We start from the raw sequence: 19,104 nt of genomic DNA on the forward strand, positions 1-19,104 counted from the left end.
CTTGAGAGCCCAACTCCAATTATTCATACTAGATTTAAATGTGCGCCTTGGCGCACGATCCCGTGAAATTCGAACTGATCTACAGACTATAGATAAATGGGAATATAGATTTAGAAAACAAAGTTAATAAGATGAACAACATAACAATAATTTTTATGCACAATCAGAAAAAAAGCAAAATATAATGCACCAAAAGGTAAGCTCGCTGCAGTTCGGTCTTTAGAGGCCACACCGCACATAAAATCTAAATCTAAATCTAAATCTAATTCAATGATTATGTTATGTTGATTTTATTTTATTTGAAGTGATATGAGTAGATAATATTATAGGATATAAACGTGCAGTATTGCACGTACTTTTCATGTGGAGATTTGAACTGTTTTTACTCCTTGAGCCAATCCAAGTGGTCTTTTGTCTGATGATACGAATGGAGTGGAGAAGAAGGACCAACTTGTCATTGTGGGCTTGGAGAGTGAGAGAATAGAAATCCAGTTTAGCTGGCATGCGAGCAAGCATTTTCGGTGGAGATAGGGCACGGCTACGCTGACAGTCGGTGGAGCGGTGTACCGCCGATGGTGGTGGCGGAGATGGAACACATGCATGACGGCTGTCTGTCCGCTGGTGGTGGCGGAGATTGAGTGTTGTCACATCAGCGGTCCATCTAACGCTGCTAGTGGAGATATAGTAACGCCACCTTGGTGCACGATCCCGTGTAATCCTCACTGATTTACAATTTGTGTAGCAACGATAAATTTCAGGTAGTTGAATGATATACATTACTTAGGTTTCACAAAACTAAGTTAATAGGATGAAATTAGGATAAAACACATGGAATCATAAAGGAAGCAGCACATTCTTATAAACAATCATGGAAATAGAGAAATATATATTACAATAACCAACACTCTAGTTTTATCAGGAGCATTAGAAGTAAGGAAGGAGAAGCAAAAGCAACATATACATAAGCTTGTTGCATCATTCATGGTTTGAGGGTAACTTATTGTTTGCAAAAAAATAGCTCATTTTTCAATCTGATTAGTAAGCGTAAGCATAGACCTCTTAATCTATATTATAAACATGTATTTCATATTTTCCTTCTTTTATCAACTTTTTTATTTGGAGCCACTTAGATAGGTTTCATGGCCCGACCATGAAATCGTGTGTGTTACACAAAGATCCACACACGTGTTCACTCAAAATTGGCGATGTACAAACATATATCATATTTAGTTTAATACTCCCCCGTTCCATAAAATATTTCGTAACTTTGTCTAATTTAAATGTATCTAGGTACTTAAATTTAGATAAATGTTTTTATGGGACGATGGAAGTATGTTTTTTTCTTCTATTTTTGCTTTCAAAGATGATTACGTTACCACTTTTGTATGCAAGTTTATTTTCTTGAAAGGATCACGTCGTTGTGTTCCATTACAACGACATGCTGAGTGTTGACTAAGTCGCAATTAGAGCGTGTGTGTTGCATCGGTACTAACCAAGCAGTTTGCAAGCATGCTGAATCGAACATGAGTAAATGAGCTTAGAGCAAGTCCAGCAGAGACCCTATATCCCTCCCGATAGCAAATATAGGGGAGAAAAACGAAAAAACGGCGTCCAGCAGGTCCCCTACCGCCCTCCCGAAACATAGGCGCCCCCGACGCAGACCCTCCCTCTCCCCTACACTTCGGGGCAGTGGAGGCGCCCCCGATCCGTCGCCCCGAGCAACCGCTCGCTCTCGGAAGCCTCCTCCCGCCACCACGCTCCTGACCAGGTTCGTCCCCCTGGGTAATTTCTTTAATTTCGCTCGAATTCGAACTCAAAATCGAGTTCTAGAATCCAGACCAAACGGGATCTAGGGAGAGGAAGAAGAGTAGAGGGGAGGGGAGGAGTTGGCGAGGCAGGCGACCTTGCCGCCGTCGGGGCGGAGGCTCCGGTACTCGCCGGCCTGGTGGACGGCGTCCTTGAGCTGCAGCAGCCACCGAATGAGGTCGCGGCCGCCGTTGCCCCTCGCGCCGCGGCTCCGCTCGACGGCGCCCGCCACGGCGTGGAGCTCCGTGAGCGCCCCGTCCAGATGCTTGAGCGCATCGGGGACGCCGCCGTTGAGCGAGTCCAGGCGCGGCCTCGTGGTCGTCTGCTTGTCCGCATACCGTCTCCCGCAGGACCTCTGTTCTTCTTCGATTTCACTCTGCGTGTGTCAACTTTGCTCTGAAATTATTGTTGCTAGTTGGATAATTGCTTTAAATTGTTGTCCAATTGCTGGGGAAATTCTTGTTACTACAATTTTGCTGTGTAATTGATGCCTAAATTGCTGTCAAATTGTTGTTCAATTCGCTACTACAATAATGTTGCAGATTGCTAGGCAATTTTTGTCCTAATATTACTATCTACAATATTGATGCAGAAATCTTTTGATGGCGGACCAATCATATTGTGATCTTTTGAACGGGGGTGTTTCTTTGAATGATGTTGGTTTTAGTTGGGGAGAGACACAGCCTGTGAATCAACCTGCCCCTCCTGTGAAAGCAAGCACGAAGAAAGGAAACAAATTAAGCGTGAAGAAAGGAAAAAATTAAGCGTGAAAGAAAGTTAGACTGAAGACTGTTGCACAAGACAGTGAAATAATGAGCATGGACATTACTGGTATGGATGAGCAACAACAACAATACTACAAGCTTTTGCGGAGTCAGATCATTGCTCGGAACTCATCTATCTGAGCTTCACAAGTTGCGCTGAATAGTTGGGCTGTTAAGATTAATGTGTTGTATGAACTATTTCTGGTGGTCTTTATGTGTTGTATGAACTATCTCAGATCATTGCTTGGTACTACTCTTTATTTTGTCACAGTTATGAAATATAGTCATTTGAATTCTAGCAGTTACAAAACTAACCGTTTACAAAGTTAGTTACAAATTATTGTTAAAATATATGTAAATGTGATATAGGGGAGATGATATAGGGGAGCTGCTGGAAGTGGACAATATGTAGGGAGGGAATCTATTTAGGGGTGTTCCCTACATGGAGATGTAGGGAGGAAAATTTAGGGGTTCTGTTGGACTTGCTCTTACAAAAAGAAAAAAGGACAAGCCAAGCTCTGTAGCTCTCTCTCTCCAGTCTCCTCCCCACCCCGCTCCCTATTGAGTGGTCGGCAGCTCACTCCCCACCGCTGCTCTCTCCCAACCACGTGAGGCCGCCCTTTCCCTTCGTCCCCATCATCGGCAGGAGACTCACACGCCCCTGCTCTTCTCCGCTCTCCATCCACGCCGCGCTGGCGCTGCTCGGCGCGGGAGCCAAGGGCGACACGCTCGACCAGATCGTCGCCTTCCTCGGCCCCGCTGGCGGCCGCGCCCACGCGGCGCTCGCGTCGCACTTTCGCGCTGCCCGTCCTCTCCGACAGCGCCGGCGACGACGGGGAGCCCACGGTGCGGTTCGCCAACGGCATGTGGGTCGGCGACGCGATGCGCCTCAAGGCCGGCTACGCCGCCGTCGTCTCCGAGCACTACCGCTCCCAGGCGCGCCCGGCGTCCTTCAAAGCCATGGCGAGTCCCGATCCGCCCTGTCGATCGTTGCAGCTTTTTCCCAGGAATTCGCCCCAATGCTCGACTCCAATCTCTCACAATTAATCTGCTTCATGCCCGAGGAAGCGAGAGCCGAGATCAACCAGTGGTTCGAGAGCGTGACGGCGGGCCGGATCACGGAGCTCGTGCCCCAAGGCACCATCAACAGCTACATGGTGGCTGTCCTCGGGAATGCGATCTACTTCAAGGGCGCCTGGCGCAGCAAGTTCGACCTTCTACATGCACGCCTTCGGCCACCACGTCCGCGCGCCCTTCATGTCGAGCGGCGAGCGGGAGCCTGCCGTTCCGGCTACAAGGTGCTCAGGCTCCCGCACGCGCTCGGTAGCCGCGGCGGCAAGAGCCGACGGTGATTCTCCATGTACATCTACCTCCCGAACGAGTGCCATGGCCTGCAGGCCCTGCTGCAGATGCTAGGGTCCCGCCCGGCGCTGCTCGACGACTCCTCGAGCCTGATGACCCAGGTCCCCGTGGGCGCCTTCAAGGTGCCCGTGGTTCGCCTCGTTGAATCTGGTCGCTGAAGTGCCCATGTGGGCGCTCGAGCTCGGCATGCTCGCGGGTGACCTAGCGCCAGGCGTCGACATCGGCGGACGCGGAGGCCCGGGACTCATCTCCACCAGATCAGCGGCCGCAGGCATCCCACATCAGAGGGCTCCACAGAGTTGGCCTCCTCTTCCCGCGGGACACGCTGATAAATCGGAATAAGAGCCGAGGGACGCCGGCGAGGACGCCCAGCTTGGCATATTGGTCGTGTCGCAGGCCTCCCGGGGTGAATCGCCGGCAGGCCTCCCACCTTATTGGGTAACTAAATTTATCTTCTGCATGAGTCTTAGAATTGAAATCTGGTTTATATTGGTAGCCCCCAACTCGAACATCAAATTTACTGGTTCCTCGGTGAGTAATTTGCTGCTTTATATTTTGCAGGTTCCAGGAACATATTGGTCTTGTGATATTCCAAGTCTGTATTTTGGCATGTCTTCTTTGGTTTCACAAACTTGTATGATTCGCCTAAAATGGCATGAACGCATCATTCAAAATGGTAGTGATGAAATGCAGTGACAATTCAAACTTTCTCATAACGTTACTGGGTCTAATTCAGCAAATTAGAAACATGCATGTAATCATAGTATCTAAAAGGAAAACAAGTAGAAGCACCATGTAATACAAGATCTTCCTTGGATTATTTGTTTTATGTGTGATATATGTTCTTGATAAGAAACTCAGGCCCTGAGTTTTAGTGGTAGGTTGGGGCTGTGTCCTTGCATACCCTTTTTCCTACACATATTTTACATTGGGGCTTATTTTTATGAAAAGCTTTCAAAATTTCAGATGAAGTTCTTTCTTCCTAAGAAAGCAAGGTGATTATGATACGCTTGATCGGAGTAAGGGTCAAATCAGAACAATGGAGCAGGTAAATGGTGCGATGGCTAGCTGCCAGGCTTTGAAGTTTCTAGTATGCTACATGACATTTGTCAATTATTTAAAATAGAAGTATACATGATTTTAATCCTAAATCAGTGTACTTTCCTTGAAGGTGTCACACCGAATACATATGATGCTAAACTTACTGGGCCTTGGTTGCGGCAGTGAATGTGTCACACTGAATACATATGATGGCCAACCTGCTGGGTTTTGGCTGCAGCAGTGTGCAACAAAGGTATAACCAAAATCCTAAACCAGTGTACTTTCATTGAAGGTGTCACATTTCCATGGTCATGGGTTTCAAAAACATGTCAAACAGCAAGGTCTTATCAATACAATGTTTCAAAAAAACATGTCAAATGAATAATTCAAATATTTGGAAGTATCATCAACAATCAATACATTTATTGATTTACATAAGAAGCAGAACTCGCAAATTATGCAGTTTGGCAAGAAGTCCCTCGCCAAAGAAATTTTGCATACATGAAAGTAAAAAAATAGCTAACAGAGGAATTGCATGGAGGAAGAAATAGAGCTAGCTCAAATTTACAGTAAAAGTACAACAGTGAACACCACAACCTTCATAGTCCAGAGCATGCGAACGACACAAGAGTAACACCGATGGCCATATCGTAATACAAAAACAAAATAATCCTACACATAATTGGATGAACTTAGTTTTTCTTGGGCTGCAGATCCAACAAACCTTTCTCTGACGGCTGCCTGATTCTGGGAACAATTATAATGAACTTAGTTCAAGCTAGTGCTGCGCGGGGTATACTCTATATACATGTACACAAAAACTGGTTTTCGCAAGGAAGAAGACGGGTCACCTCTTATCCGATGAAGACATGTCAGATGGTTCCGGTGGTTACTTCACATCCTAGGCGAGGGATGGAATGGGCTGGCATGCGAGTTGAGTAAACCATGAAGAAAAAAAGCATATTGAGCACATATAAATATGAACAAACATGGATAATATGCAGGCAATTACCTGGCCAGACCAATCTTGAATAGTTTTGCCACATTTTGTGACTTGCAAAAGAACATACTGCTACTATTTTAGTAGGTCTTCCATCCAATATAGCAGGTAAGTAATAGATGCGGCAAAGGTTAAACTTCTCTGTATTGGCTACAATGGAATGTCAAACCAAATAAGTATATACATGCACTTATATATAAAATAACCAAAATATATTTGGGCTCAAAAACCCAGGTCAGTTAGAGAAGCCAAATAAAACACAACACAATGGCAAGAAAAGCATAGATTGCATATACTGACCTGAAATGAATAGCCACAACAACTGCATTTAAAGGTGCAAAAAATATTAGAAAGAACAGTTGTTACTTGCTGAAAATATCAGAAATAATGTGTAATTTAGGAAGATGGAAATAATGCTGGTTAAGCATTTGTAACATTTACTTGCTGAAAATATTAGAAGCTAAAAATAATTTGTATAGAGAGAAAAATATACAAGGCGAAGCAATGTATTGTTTTCATCAAAAGTGGAGTAAAAGTGATCTCAATGCATGAAATTGTAAAAGATCACCTCACTTATGTCATGTTTGCTAGTCTCTATTCTCCCAGATCTGGCCAATACATGCAAGGACTTCTCAAGGATGAGAATTAAGTGAGATATCCTAGACCAATGAAGTTTGCATGTTGCTTCTCTTTTAATCTTCAGAGAAGTAGAACTTTTTATGTAAATTTTAAACTATATTAGAAAATGGACGGTGAAAAGAGTGGAATGTCTAGTTTCATGAGCCGGCCCAGCGACGATAATGTGGGGTTCTCTTACATAATGGACTGAGCCACACTCGGCCCATACGTGTTTTATTTATCAACTATGGCTCGTTTTTCTTTTATTTATTTATATTTTTATTATTAGTTCTTCCTGCCTAATCCATTTTCCTCATCACAAGCCTACACCGATAGAGAAAGAAGAGGCATATAATGAAGGTCATTGGATATTTGGTTCTTCAGATCCTGTCAATTAGACTGAAAGCCACGTTTGGAATCATCCATTTAAGTCAACAATGAGAGCCAACCTGCTGCTAAACGGTATGTTCCTCTTTCCTGAGTAAGAAAAATCATATTTTATTTACATGCACCAGTTGATTGTATCAGTTAACCCAAAATTCTTATTTTTGAGTTCAACAAAATAAATGTGATGTTTCCAATTTGATCGCGGATGTTTTTATCTTTGACACAGTTTTCTAATACCCATATCCTCCTATCTCCCTGTAGAATTTACCCTATCCGTATCAGCAAGAAATTTGAGCCAAAATGCCACCCACCCCCTTCCAGCCTTGCTCTAGTATGGACTTTCTAAATATTTATATGAATCGTGGCATGGTGGTTTGACACGGGATTATCAGTTTCTGAATCCAAATTTACTTATGCATCAAAAACTTTGACATGTACAGTCTATAGCCTATGCAAACCTCTGTTCAATATTACCAACAGTCTTGGACGGAATAGTGGTATATCTGGAAACATCAGTAAATGCAAACTTGCGAGACGTCAATATCCAGGGTACCAAACACAAAACATTAACAGCTAAGAACAGAAGTTATGTATCCGCAATGCTTGAAGAGCATCACAAAACAAGTTTTCTTCCCATGTAAGCAGCCACATATTATTATTGGTATGGTCTATATGGACCTACTATAGTATGCAGTAAAAGGTTTAACATCATTACAATAGTATCATGACGTGGATGCTCCTGCCAGCATTGCAGGCTGGCAATGTGCCATAGACACAGCTAAATTTTTTTTTATCGAAACGAGTGCAAGTAGTCATAAGAGATGCGTCAAACTTCCTACAATAATAGGGACAATTCTAACTCAAAACATTCAAACCTGAACCCCTGACTTGAAAGTTTTGCCAGCATGTACTGAGAATCCAAAACCACTGACACAGTCGCACACCTGTAAAAATTTCATGTCCAACACATTACCATCACCAGCACACATCAATAATTAGTTTTAATATTTCTGATGATTCTGACAAAACATACACAAATTCAGGTTTCACTGCTTTGCTCAGAAGTAAATATAAATATGGTGGAGCAGTACACCCTGATACACATTTACTCTAATAAATAAATAGAATACAGAGGCAAGAAGTGATTTCATTTTTATTCAAACAAAATGTCCAGTGATATCACCCAGAGTATCTAACATGGCAACTATGAATTTCTGGGAAGCAATAGCTTCTTAAAACCAAAAGTTCTGTATGCCAACTGTGCAGTTAACAAATAAGAATTCAACAGTGGAAACTAACTTGATGCATTGAAATTTACTGGCTAGCAAGACAACATTCAAGAAACTTGACAACTGAAGTGCCCTTTTAAAAGAGAAACCCAAAAACATGGTTCTTACCTATTCTCATCTTGCTTCCATGCTTGAAAGTTACTAAAATTACAACTGAAAACCTTGGAGAAGACACCTAGTTATAGCAGCACAATCATAAATAAGAAAACACGAAAAGGGTTACTTTATTGTCCATACCCAGAAGCAACAATACATGAAGTCGATATGGTAGTTGGTAGATACCTGTATACAACACACTATAGAGCAGGCGGTGAATGAGGTGAAGGAGATAACGACGATGTGGCAGACTGCCCTATAGCTTCAGCCTATCAATTGGAGAGCAATAGCGATGAAATTAAAATACCTACATCGAAGAAGAAGACATGAACAATACAATTATTTTGCTGAAGAGAAAACATCAGTCTCCAAGAGAAGTAAATCGTATTCTCATGAGCTTTTCTGTAAACCTAGCTATATACTCTTAGTAAATATGTCTCTGCCTTGATCTCAGTTGTTTGAAACAAAAGGTGGAAGAGCTCCAATACATGATAAAATTATAAGAGCATATGGATAATTCTGAGCTTAACCAAAGTACCAAACTGTCTGGATGCCTAAAGTTGCAAAATGAAGTACATACAAAATTCTACAGCTATTTCAGCACTGGTCTCAGCAATGCGCTAGTTGGGAAGGGAAATGCTATGAATCACATAGAACTTTTCTTCCAAGCAGGAGACAAAGGATAGAGACAAAATTTAATCATCCGTATAATAAAGAAAGCAGCAACACCAAGTTAGATCCTACATAGGAAGCGCAACTCACCTATGTATGCAGGAGGGCGGCAAGGTTCAATTATAGTGGCACCGGCCATATGATGTTGCCACTGGCTTGGGACACCTGCATCGCATAACTATACACAGCTGTTTGAAAAACAATATGTACAAACTGAAAACTTATGTAAAGTTCCATTACAATTGTTTGGTAAAACAAATTAAAGGTTTTCAATCCACTATGTTCACAAATAAACGTGGAAATGGTAAGTGAATTAAAGCTCTAAAATGATATCCTCTTGTGTACCAAAGGAATCTCAATTATTGATCTATTTAGAAGATTCATCAACAACTATCTGATAAAATAAAGCAATCAAAACCAGCAATGCCCAATACATGTATGTCTTGGAGCACCAAGCAGTTACGGATTTAAGTAAGGTTCAGTAGCTTTTCTGAGAGAGCGAAGTAAGATACATTAGCTGGGGGCATGAGGTTGATTTATGTGGCTATTCAATAAATATCAAAGCACAACATATAGGAGCTGATGAACTTTCTCAGTTTGGTAGTAACAAAGAACTGAAACCATCTAACCTTGTCCCTCTCAGCATATAGGAGCTGATGAACTTTCTCGGTCCTATGATTTAGAACTATTGCATCTGAGTGAATACCAAGCCTCGTGAGCTCCACAGCCAACGACACTGCCCATAGGGTCCAAGATCTGATTCCAAACTTTTGTGTCATAAGGGCGTATACAAGTAGTATGAATATGTGAACAACCTCCGCTGACATAAACAAGCACCCAAAAACCCTTCTAGAAGACCATACGGTTGCAAAGTTGGCTTCTCAACCTCCACCACTGCACGACACATAACAAAAACAAGTAAATATAGAACGAAATACAATGCCATAAATAAACTAATGGAATGCTTATGACAAATAATAGGTAAGCATTCCAATGTGGGAACCATAATAGTTGTTTAGTAAAAGACAAGTTACCATGTGGAATAGAGTCTCGCCATCCAAATCGGATGTGACATTATGTTTGCATTATGGGAAAACTTGTTCAAAGAAGCTACTGCTCTTCCCTTAGAACTTATGAAATAAATCCAGATTTTCCATCCATACCATTAGACCCAATCTCATGGCCATTTTGGGACCATTCATCCCGAGACTTCGTTATTTTTGGCACCATAATTGTCTGCAATAATATCCTCCTCTTCAGCCTGTAAGAAAACTGCTTTTAGGCAAAACAGTAGGCAATTAGCACAAACACAACTGAGCCATCAATAAGAAATGAAATCACTGGACTCTGTCTTCAACCATGTTTAGCTGTATACAAAGACTAAAGTAAAATCAGTAATCTCATGCTGTGAACAAAATAGAAACTAAAGCCCTTTTACATGACAAGAAGTCACAAACCAGAGTTTTTTTTCCAATTTATCTCATACTCCCAGCTGAATAGCCATTACGAGCTCGCAGTCAGATCTAATATACCCAAAAATAACTACTGGTGAGATTTTGTTTAAAAAAGGCACATGTACTTCACTAATCAACAACTACAATCAGTAGAGGAGATTGATAGATAGATCAAGGCAAGCCATATTGTTTAAGGAGAAAATGACGGGGAAAAGTGGGATTGGCCAGAAGTAATTATGTATATATTGCATAATCACAGAGCCTCTAGCTTATCATCAGTGGCAACATCATTTTTCTCCGCGACCATTTATGGCAGGGCCTTCCCTCTTGACCTCCCAAGCCTTGTAGTCCCAAATCCAATTCAGCTAGAGAAACAATTTGATGTTAAATCATACATACAAATACATAGAGCAAACAATTGAATAAATTACATAGTAAAAATGGTCAGGCAAGGAATTAGCACCACGAAAAATTGGATGTCTCACATACGTGACTCGATCTGACATACAGCGGCGGTTCGAGCCATGTCGGCGCTTCTCCCGCCGGCAACCAACCGTTCCCCCAGCCATGGCTAGGTCGCTGTTGAGCCGGGGATGGAGGCGGCCGGTGGACTCCCGTTCTCCTCCCCATGAGCCTCCCGCCGGCGGCCAACCAGCCGGTGGTCTCCCAAGCTTCTCTCCATGGGCCTCCCACCGGGAGCCAACCATTTCGCCCAGCCAAGGCGCGTCATTGCCGTGGAGCCGGCGATGGCGGCGGCCGGTGATGGCGGCGGCCGGCGATGGTGGCGGCCGGCCATGACGGCGGCCGGCGGCCTCCCGTGCTCCTCCCCATGGGCCGGCCATTAAGGAGATCTGCTGCGTGAAGCTCGGGGCATCCACTGCGATTTGTGTCCATGGGGAAGGAGGAAGAAGAGATGTTCAGGGAGGAGGAGGAAGAGAGGGAGACGGGAGGAGGAGAGACGGGATTGGGGGAGGGTGAGAGAGGTGGGATTGGGGGAGAGACTGCAGACAGCTAGGGTTTCTCACTTTGGGGAGTCCCTTTTATACTGCTGCGGTGCAAACAATGGACGGCCAAGATCCAGCATCAGGCAAGATCCAACGGATGAGAAGCGCTAATCGCTGTGAATCCCCCATGGGGAGGCAGCTATTATACCTTCAGATGACGAGGGTAGTAGCTTTTTTGATAAAGGGAGTTCAGAGAAGTTTACATGCAGTCTCCGCATAGTTAGGATGCACACAGCCATAATAATTTAACATAAGTATTGAAAAAAAGTCAAAACAAAGCTCAAGTAGCTAGACTGAAATGTTTGCAAGTTGTTTCAAGGGCTCGATAGAGTAGAAGCACTTTCTTTTTTAGGCAAACTTGTTTCAAGTCAGCCAACAGTGATCCACCAAAAAGCTACTGACCATTCACGGATGTCACGAACTAAACATCTATAATCGCTGGGACTAGATCACTAGAAAGAGTGCTGCAAACAATCATTCAACTTTTTACAGAGTGTACAAGGCATCATCCCAAGACTCACCCAGAGAAATCCGCCACTAAAGCAAAGCACATAGAAAATAGGAAGGATTCTACATGTAATCAAGGCAATGAACTGGCGATTCTTGGAGTGACTGCCTCGTGCCCATGCACCCTGATCCGGTAGATGCATGTCAGCGAAGAGCTTCCGTGGTTGGATGTGAAGTCCAGCCTAACCATGTTGACAACGCCCACGTCTGGTGCCGTTATTTCGAATGTCTGGACATTGCTCTTGGCTAAGTCATATGTGAACTCAGTCAGGGCGTAAACCTTTGAAGCAGGGCTTGGAGGGGTCTCGGTAGGTGCCGCTTGGTACCAGCCGGAAATCTGGCAGTCCTTTGGTGCAGTGGACATGTCGTACGCCACATCCTGCATGCCATTGCAAGTTTGAGCAGAAGAAAATTTCTCAAGACAAAATTCATATTTATCATGAGATGGTGAATTGAACACATAATAGTTACAAATTTTCCATCAAGAGAACTGTCAAATGAAACTTGAATATGAAATTGTGTGCAAACATGAAATTTCAAATCTGTTTTTAACCCACAGTTGTATAATTCTGTAACCAAGTGCTAAGATCTGTCTGGATTCAGAGAATATATGTGAATCAGATGTAAACTACATTCAAAACCAACTATGTAATCAGATGTTACATATGGGAGTAACATTCTTTGGGTTGTAATAGATACTCAATCTGTACTCAGACAAATGTAACAAATTTGCAAAGGAACATAAAATGGTGTATATGTTGCAAATTTACACATTTTTATTAATACAATTTTTTCTTCTTTTGGTTAAGATCACCAGTATCCCCAACAACATCAGTCTATCAGGAAGAAGTTAGGATTCGGCGCCACCATCCATAACACTAAGACTTATTAAACGGGCCAGAAAATAAAGCCAACTATTAAGGATGCAACCTGGTAAGAGCTGTTGGGGCATATAAAATATCGAAACCGCAAATCAAAACGACAGAGCCAAATGGCAAGGTTATGTATGGATAAGCTTTTATTTCAGAGTTCATGGCTTCCCACTTCCCTTTACCATTCACTAACTAATGTGCAGCAAATAGTTACCAATAAAGAGTAAACTATCAAGAATAACTAGGTCTCAAACAATAAAAGCCATCTACTATCACATTTCCAATAAGCATCAGCAGGCGATAAGCTGATACAGGCATGTGCTAAGTTAATATAACTATCTTTTAGTCAGGCTTCCTATTACAAGAAATGAAGTGCCGGTAACTAAGTGATTTGTTACAAGGTCAAGAACACAAACCTACAAAAAGGTTTGAGCCTCAAGCCAACAAAAAAAAAAAAGACTTACTGAACTGTGTTTTAGATTAGAGCACAAAAGAAAACAGCAGTATCATTGGCTTCACCTAACATCAACCATCTTGCCAATTCTCACATGGTGAATCAACAGTGATAAGTTTCTTAAGATATTGGTTCCTTTACAGTCATTTAATAAAAAAATACAGCAGAAAAGCTTTATGTTTGAGAAACAAATCAGAAACAGCCGTATCAGAATGTTCTGCATACAAAAACAATTCCAGAGGTTTTAAACAAGAGTAGTTTACTCTAGAGCAAATACACCATATCATTGATCATTGGAAAGAAATGCATAGGACACAGAGTACACCTCAGCTTCAAATTGGCACACAAGGTAAAGAGTTTGTCTTGTTCAATCTCTAGTTAGAATACAGATGCAGAGAAGTTCCATAGAAGCAAAAGTATTGCTATGTATGATTCCTTTTCGTTGCACAGGACAGGTTATGCATCCAATGGATAGTAAACCATGGAATATTGTTACTTGTTGTTGACAAATATAAAGGCTTAAGAATGCTAATAACAAGACATAAATAGTTGGCCTTTCTATTAGTTATTAATTAAATGATTTATTTGGAGACAGGTTTCCCCTATAATTGGATATTCGGCTATACCATAATAGACAAGAAATGCTACAAGAGCCAAATTGGAACTTTTTTGCATTCACTAAGAGCAAGCTAACCCTAATCAACCCTTCATTCCATGACTTGATATGGACACGTAATAACTGAAAATAACATTGCGCCGAATAATAACAGCATGCACAGTGTTGTCAAGAGAGTAGAGTTGTGTGGGTTGTGAAGAGATAGTATTACCTTGGACACATGCTCGAGTGTGATTGCATCCGGGATTATCCCCTTCCTGAGGTGGATCTCCACGAAGCCGCTGCTCCCCTTGAGTGGAAAGCACTGGCCAGGCTCCCCAAAGCTGGGCTGAATCATCTTCTGAGACTGATCACCAGCACTGCCTCCAGCACCAAATGGGAATGCAGAGAGAAGACCACCAGCACGTTTTCCAGCGTCATAGGGCTCGGAGTAGCGGACAACCCTTCCCCCAGCCGAGCCCAGCGCGTAGTCCACCCTGGCGATCCCATCGGCTGCATGCTTCTCTATCTCCCTCAAAACAATCTCCCTGGCCAAAGCTCGAACCTGGTCCAGATCGACCTCAGTTCGAGAATCCGAGCCCAGGGTCTCCTTGATCTCAGTCAAGAAGGCGTCGAACTCGTCTTTCCTGAGGAACTCCATCCCCTTGATCCCGCCGAGCGCGTGGTTCAGGTCGTCGGTCCTGGCGTCGAGCAGGTTGAGGTGTCCCTCGAGGGCGAGCCTCTTGTCCTCGAGCAGCGCGGCGAGGTCGCCCCGCGCGGCGCCGATCTCGCCGTCGATCTTGCGGTCGACGGCCTCGAGCTGCAGCTGCAGGCCCCGGAAGGCGCGGACGAGGGAGGCCTCGACGTCGTCGACGCGCGCGTTGTACCCCGCGAGCGCGGCCTGGTCGAGCGGCGCGAGGGGGGCCGGGTGCGCCCAGCGCCAGGCCTGGTCGCCCAGGTAGATGAGCACGGCGAGGAGGGCGGCGTTCTTGGCGGCGACGCTGAGCAGGGTCAGCCACCTCGGGCGGCCCGAGGAGGACGGGGCCCTCTTCCGCCGCGGCTGGGACACGGGCGCGGCGGGGGTGGCGGCGCGCGAGGTCGGGGTGGAGGGGTGCGGGCGCTGGTCGAGGAGGAGGACGGGGCGCTTGCGCGGGGCGGAGGCGGCGGCGGGGCGGGATGCGATGGGGTTGGGGGTGGAGCTGGGATCTAGGGCTAGCGGGGTGACGGGGGCGGCCGCCGCGGCGCCGGAGAGGGACGCGGACGCCATGGAATCTGGTTGGGAACTCGAAGGACAGATAGAGGGGCGGTTGAGTTTGGGGGGAAATGAATCGAATGGGGAATTTTGGGGAAATCGAATCGAATCGAATGGAGTGTGCGGAGAGGGAAGGGAACAGCGTGGCACGCACGCATACGCTGCCCTGAATCGAAAGTTGAAACGATGCTCCTCCAAGATCAGAGGATACAATGAGCCGACGGCAACGGTCTTGTTTACGACCCTTTGGATTGAAGGATTTTAAATTCCTTTTTCGGAGGATTCCAATCCTGAGTAAGTCATTTGGATCAAAAGATGGCACCTCTATAATTCCTATAGATTGCACTCATATGTCTAGAAATTTCAACATCCTCTCTAACTTCTTTCTTATAGTCATTCGAGTACGATCAAGGTATTTTTCGTGTGATTTTCCTACGTTTCATCCAAATGACTATTTATACAGTTTTCCTATGTTTTGTACCTCCAATCCTATTGAATTCTTGTGGTTTTCGATTCATGTATTTTGTAATCATGTGATCCAAAGAAGCCTTAAGTGATTTCAGGGATTTGGAATCTGTAAAATCTTTTTTTCTTTTTCTCGATTGTTGTATCCATTGACTGACTACTATGTTCCTTCCCAGCAATGTCAACTTCCTTTGAACTCAAAAGTATTTTCAGGACTTTTATATTGTTTGAAGAGTCTATTGTAAACCTTCGATTCATAGATGAAGTCTGAAACAGAACCCAAACTCCCAATTCCGGAAAATTAAACCCTGGACTATGTGATCGCGGTTAATCCCGGATGGACATGGATGGGAAAATGCTAGCATCCCCTTGGGTCATGCCGTGGCACCCTAATCCCGATTTCCTAGTGGCACGTCAGCATCCCAGAAAATGAAATGAGTGTATAGCAAAAAATTAGTCAGGATTAATCGGGATTAAATTTCAATATTCATTTTTCAGGGATTAGAAGTTTGGGGTTTTTGTCTAACTTTATCTTCCAATTCAAAGTTTAAAATAGACTTTTCTCTATATTTTTCGGATAAACTAGATTTTTCTTGAAATAGTTCGTATCTCGATTCTTGACTTGGAGGATTGAATCTTATAGACTCCCCCCCATATATTCTTTGAACTTTTTCCCATGAAATTTACATTGATTCCAGCATGTTAGAAGGAATCATACGTTATCCTCCACTATGCAGGTATGCGAAGTTCAATAGAAGTTCTTGTAAAATTTAACTTAGACATGATTAGGATTAACCCAAACTAGAACATTTAGACTAATGTGAAACTAGACTGGTTACCATTGCTTGATGAAGCCATTAGTGCCTAAACGTCGAGTATGTTCACTGCTCTCTCCAGCAGCGGGTGGTGGTGGCCTTCGGGTCTCCAACGACACTGCCTAGCGTGCGCAGCGCGGGAGAAGGCCTTCGGGTCCCAAAACGCTATCGTTAGGATTGGCTTTGGGTTATCGGGAGGACGGGAGGGCACTGTAGCGAGATCAACACCTCGTACGGGAGCCAGGATCCTGTTAATATAGCGCGGGGACACGGAACCGACTCTAGAATGACGTTGGAGACGCCTCCGATCATGGTGCGGTAGTTAGGGGTGTGGGGTCAAAGCCCACCTTATTTTCGTTCTATTAGGAATAGGAGATAATGATTGACTTATCTATTACTTTATTTGAATAGGTTTTAACTTAACCTTTTTCGTTCTGCTACACGGATGTGATAGAAAGATTATGGGGCACGCTGAGCGTCCTCCGGGGGATCAAATCCCCGATCCCCCGGGTCCGTAGCCATGCGATCTGGTCAATCGTTCGCTAACAACTGTCAGATATTTCCGTTTGATGCAGTCCGTCCCTTTTCCCTGACCTCCCGTCTCTCTCTAACCTCAACTTTGCTCGGCACAGGGAAATCAGAAGGGGAAAAATCTGCACGGCTCTGCGGATCAACCAGCCTGGGACCGGCGGAGCTCTGCCGTCAGCCGCGACCGCCACCGAGGGAGGCTAAGCTCGTAGCACCTAGTCCTCTTCCATCAACGGCGATGCCGCTTGCTGCAGCACGCAACCAACCTGCAGCGGCGACTTGAGGCAGCATCAGCGGCGGGCAGCACCGGCGGTGGATGGCCTGTAGCAGCCCGGCGACCCGCATGTAGCACCACCCGCGGCGGTTTCTAGCAGCGCCGGCAGTGGTTTGTAGCACCACCGGTGGGCGTGCAGCAGCCCGGTGGCCGTATGTAGCAGCGCCGACGGCGGTTGGTAGCAACGCGAGCGGCCGCATGTAGCAGCGCCGACGGCCGCATGTAGCAGCGCCGGCGGCAGTTTGTAGCACCGCCCGGGGTGGCTGGCCTGCAGCAGCCCGACAGCCCGTATGTAGCACCGCCCGTGGTGGTTTGTAGCAGCGTCGGCGGCGGTTTGTAGCACCGCCAGGGGTGGATGGCCTGCAGCAGCCCGACGACCCGCATGTAGCAGCGCTGACAATGGTTTGTAGCACCGTCGGTGGCCGGTGGTGAATGGCGTGCAGCAGCCCGGCGGCCGTATGTAACAGCGCCGGCGGCGATTGGTAGCAGCGCCGGCGGCCGATGGCAGCAGATGTGAACTCAGTTCGCAGCAGGTGGAGGGGCGGCTTGGAGCAGCAGGCGATGATGGCGAACGGTGGCGGACGGCTGGCAGCTTCAGTGCCCCTGACGGCAGAACCGCCATGCCCTAGCAGCGGCGCAGTCCCGCCGGCAGCAACGCGGCGTCTGTAGAGAAAGGCAGGGACGGAGGGCTTGGGCGACGGCGGCTTGGCGGTGTGGGTAACGACAACAGCGGTGTTGCAGCATGAAGAACCGAGGGTGGCGCTGCGCCGCTGCGCGAGCTCCTTCTGACTTCGTCCTCTCCAATCTCCATGGAAAGGGCTAGTGAATTTGGGAAAAACGGAGAAGACGAGATGTACGGGACAGGAAGAATTGGAGAAGAAAGCGTCTGGTCATGTGTGAGCCTGCGGGGGAGGCGTGGCGTTCGTTGGAGGATGCGGTGCGCGCGATGGCTTGGTTCGGAGGGACTCACCCATGTGTGTGCGTGGACCACGACGACAAACGCAGGCAGCGCGTGAGTGGCTGGAACCGGACGATTTGATCGCTAATCGTCCGGGTGATCGCCAGCGTTTCCCAAAGATTATTCCAAAATTCTCCAACTTAATTGAAGTGCTAATATCTACAGTCAATAGAACGTCAGACTAAAACAATGTGTTACAATGACTAATGAAAATGGTTGTTTATTCTCAATAGGAGGATTATTCTCGATAGGAGGGTTATTCTTTTGGTTCTATTTCCAGAATCAAAATCAAAGGCTTTCTAAAACACCCATGCCGGCTCTCTGTTTCTTAAACTGGTTGGGATAAGTGGATCCGCGAGCATTGACTTGGTGCTAATATGCTCGGTTTTAATGGTTTGATCTTGCACTCTATCTTTCACAACGTGATAGTTAATATTAGTGTGTTTGGCACACTCGACTTGTTGTTACTTGAATAGAAAATTGCAGTGTTATTGTCGTAGTGCGCAAAGTGAGTGGGCTTGAAATATTGTCAACCACTCTTAAATTCGAGATGAAGTTCTTAAGCCAAATAGCCTATTCGGTTGACTCATAACATGCCAGAAACTAGCTTGCATCGTAGATGATCTTGTAAGGGTTTGCTTCGAGCTTTTCCACGAAATGGCTCCTCCTGCAAGGGTGAAGATATAACTTGAAGTGGATTTCTTAGTATCCACACACCCTGCAAAGTCTGCATCTGAATAACCAACAACTTCAAGGTTATCAGAACTCCTATATGTGAGTATGCACCCCTTAGTGTCCGACAAATATCGCAAGACTTTCTTAACAATTGAAGCAGGCGTGGTAGAATAACCTTCCATATAGTATCTCCTAAGCACTTTCTCAATGTATGAC

At 45.1% G+C, this 19,104-nt stretch overlaps 1 protein-coding gene and 3 long non-coding RNA genes across 4 annotated transcripts; 2 read left to right on the forward strand and 2 right to left on the reverse strand.

Moving 5' to 3' along the window:
• The first annotated feature begins 1,557 nt into the window (after positions 1-1,557).
• LOC127338403 (uncharacterized) lies at positions 1,558-2,865 on the forward strand. Its single transcript, XR_007874351.1, has 2 exons — positions 1,558-1,768; positions 2,399-2,865. It is a non-coding gene; the product is annotated as an uncharacterized lncRNA (long non-coding RNA).
• A 690-nt stretch (positions 2,866-3,555) lies between these two features.
• LOC127339625 (uncharacterized) lies at positions 3,556-7,301 on the forward strand. Its single transcript, XR_011755407.1, has 4 exons — positions 3,556-4,370; positions 4,494-4,980; positions 5,104-5,226; positions 6,915-7,301. It is a non-coding gene; the product is annotated as an uncharacterized lncRNA (long non-coding RNA).
• On the reverse strand, positions 5,510-6,921 carry LOC127342442 (uncharacterized). The gene is made up of 3 exons (XR_007876646.2): positions 5,986-6,921; positions 5,825-5,895; positions 5,510-5,720 (listed from the first exon to the last, which is right to left on the reverse strand). It is a non-coding gene; the product is annotated as an uncharacterized lncRNA (long non-coding RNA).
• Positions 7,302-11,819: 4,518 nt separating the features above from the next.
• LOC127342441 (SUN domain-containing protein 1) lies at positions 11,820-15,332 on the reverse strand. The gene is made up of 2 exons (XM_051368403.2): positions 14,154-15,332; positions 11,820-12,379 (listed from the first exon to the last, which is right to left on the reverse strand). The coding sequence occupies exons 1-2, from the start codon at positions 15,186-15,188 to the stop codon at positions 12,074-12,076; spliced, it is 1,341 nt and encodes a 446-aa protein (XP_051224363.1). The 5' UTR covers positions 15,189-15,332; the 3' UTR covers positions 11,820-12,073.
• Positions 15,333-19,104: the final 3,772 nt, after the last annotated feature.

This window comes from Lolium perenne, chromosome 3, assembly GCF_019359855.2.
Source record: "Lolium perenne isolate Kyuss_39 chromosome 3, Kyuss_2.0, whole genome shotgun sequence".
Lineage (NCBI taxonomy): Eukaryota > Viridiplantae > Streptophyta > Magnoliopsida > Poales > Poaceae > Lolium > Lolium perenne.

Coding starts and splice junctions, on each gene's coding strand:
- LOC127342441 (XM_051368403.2), bottom strand. CDS start 15,188: ATGGCGTCCGCGTCCCTCTCCGGCGCCGCGGCGGCCGCCCCCGTCACC. Junction 12,380..14,153: donor CACTCGAGCATGTGTCCAAG/GTAATACTATCT, acceptor AATGGCATGCAG/GATGTGGCGTACGACATGTC.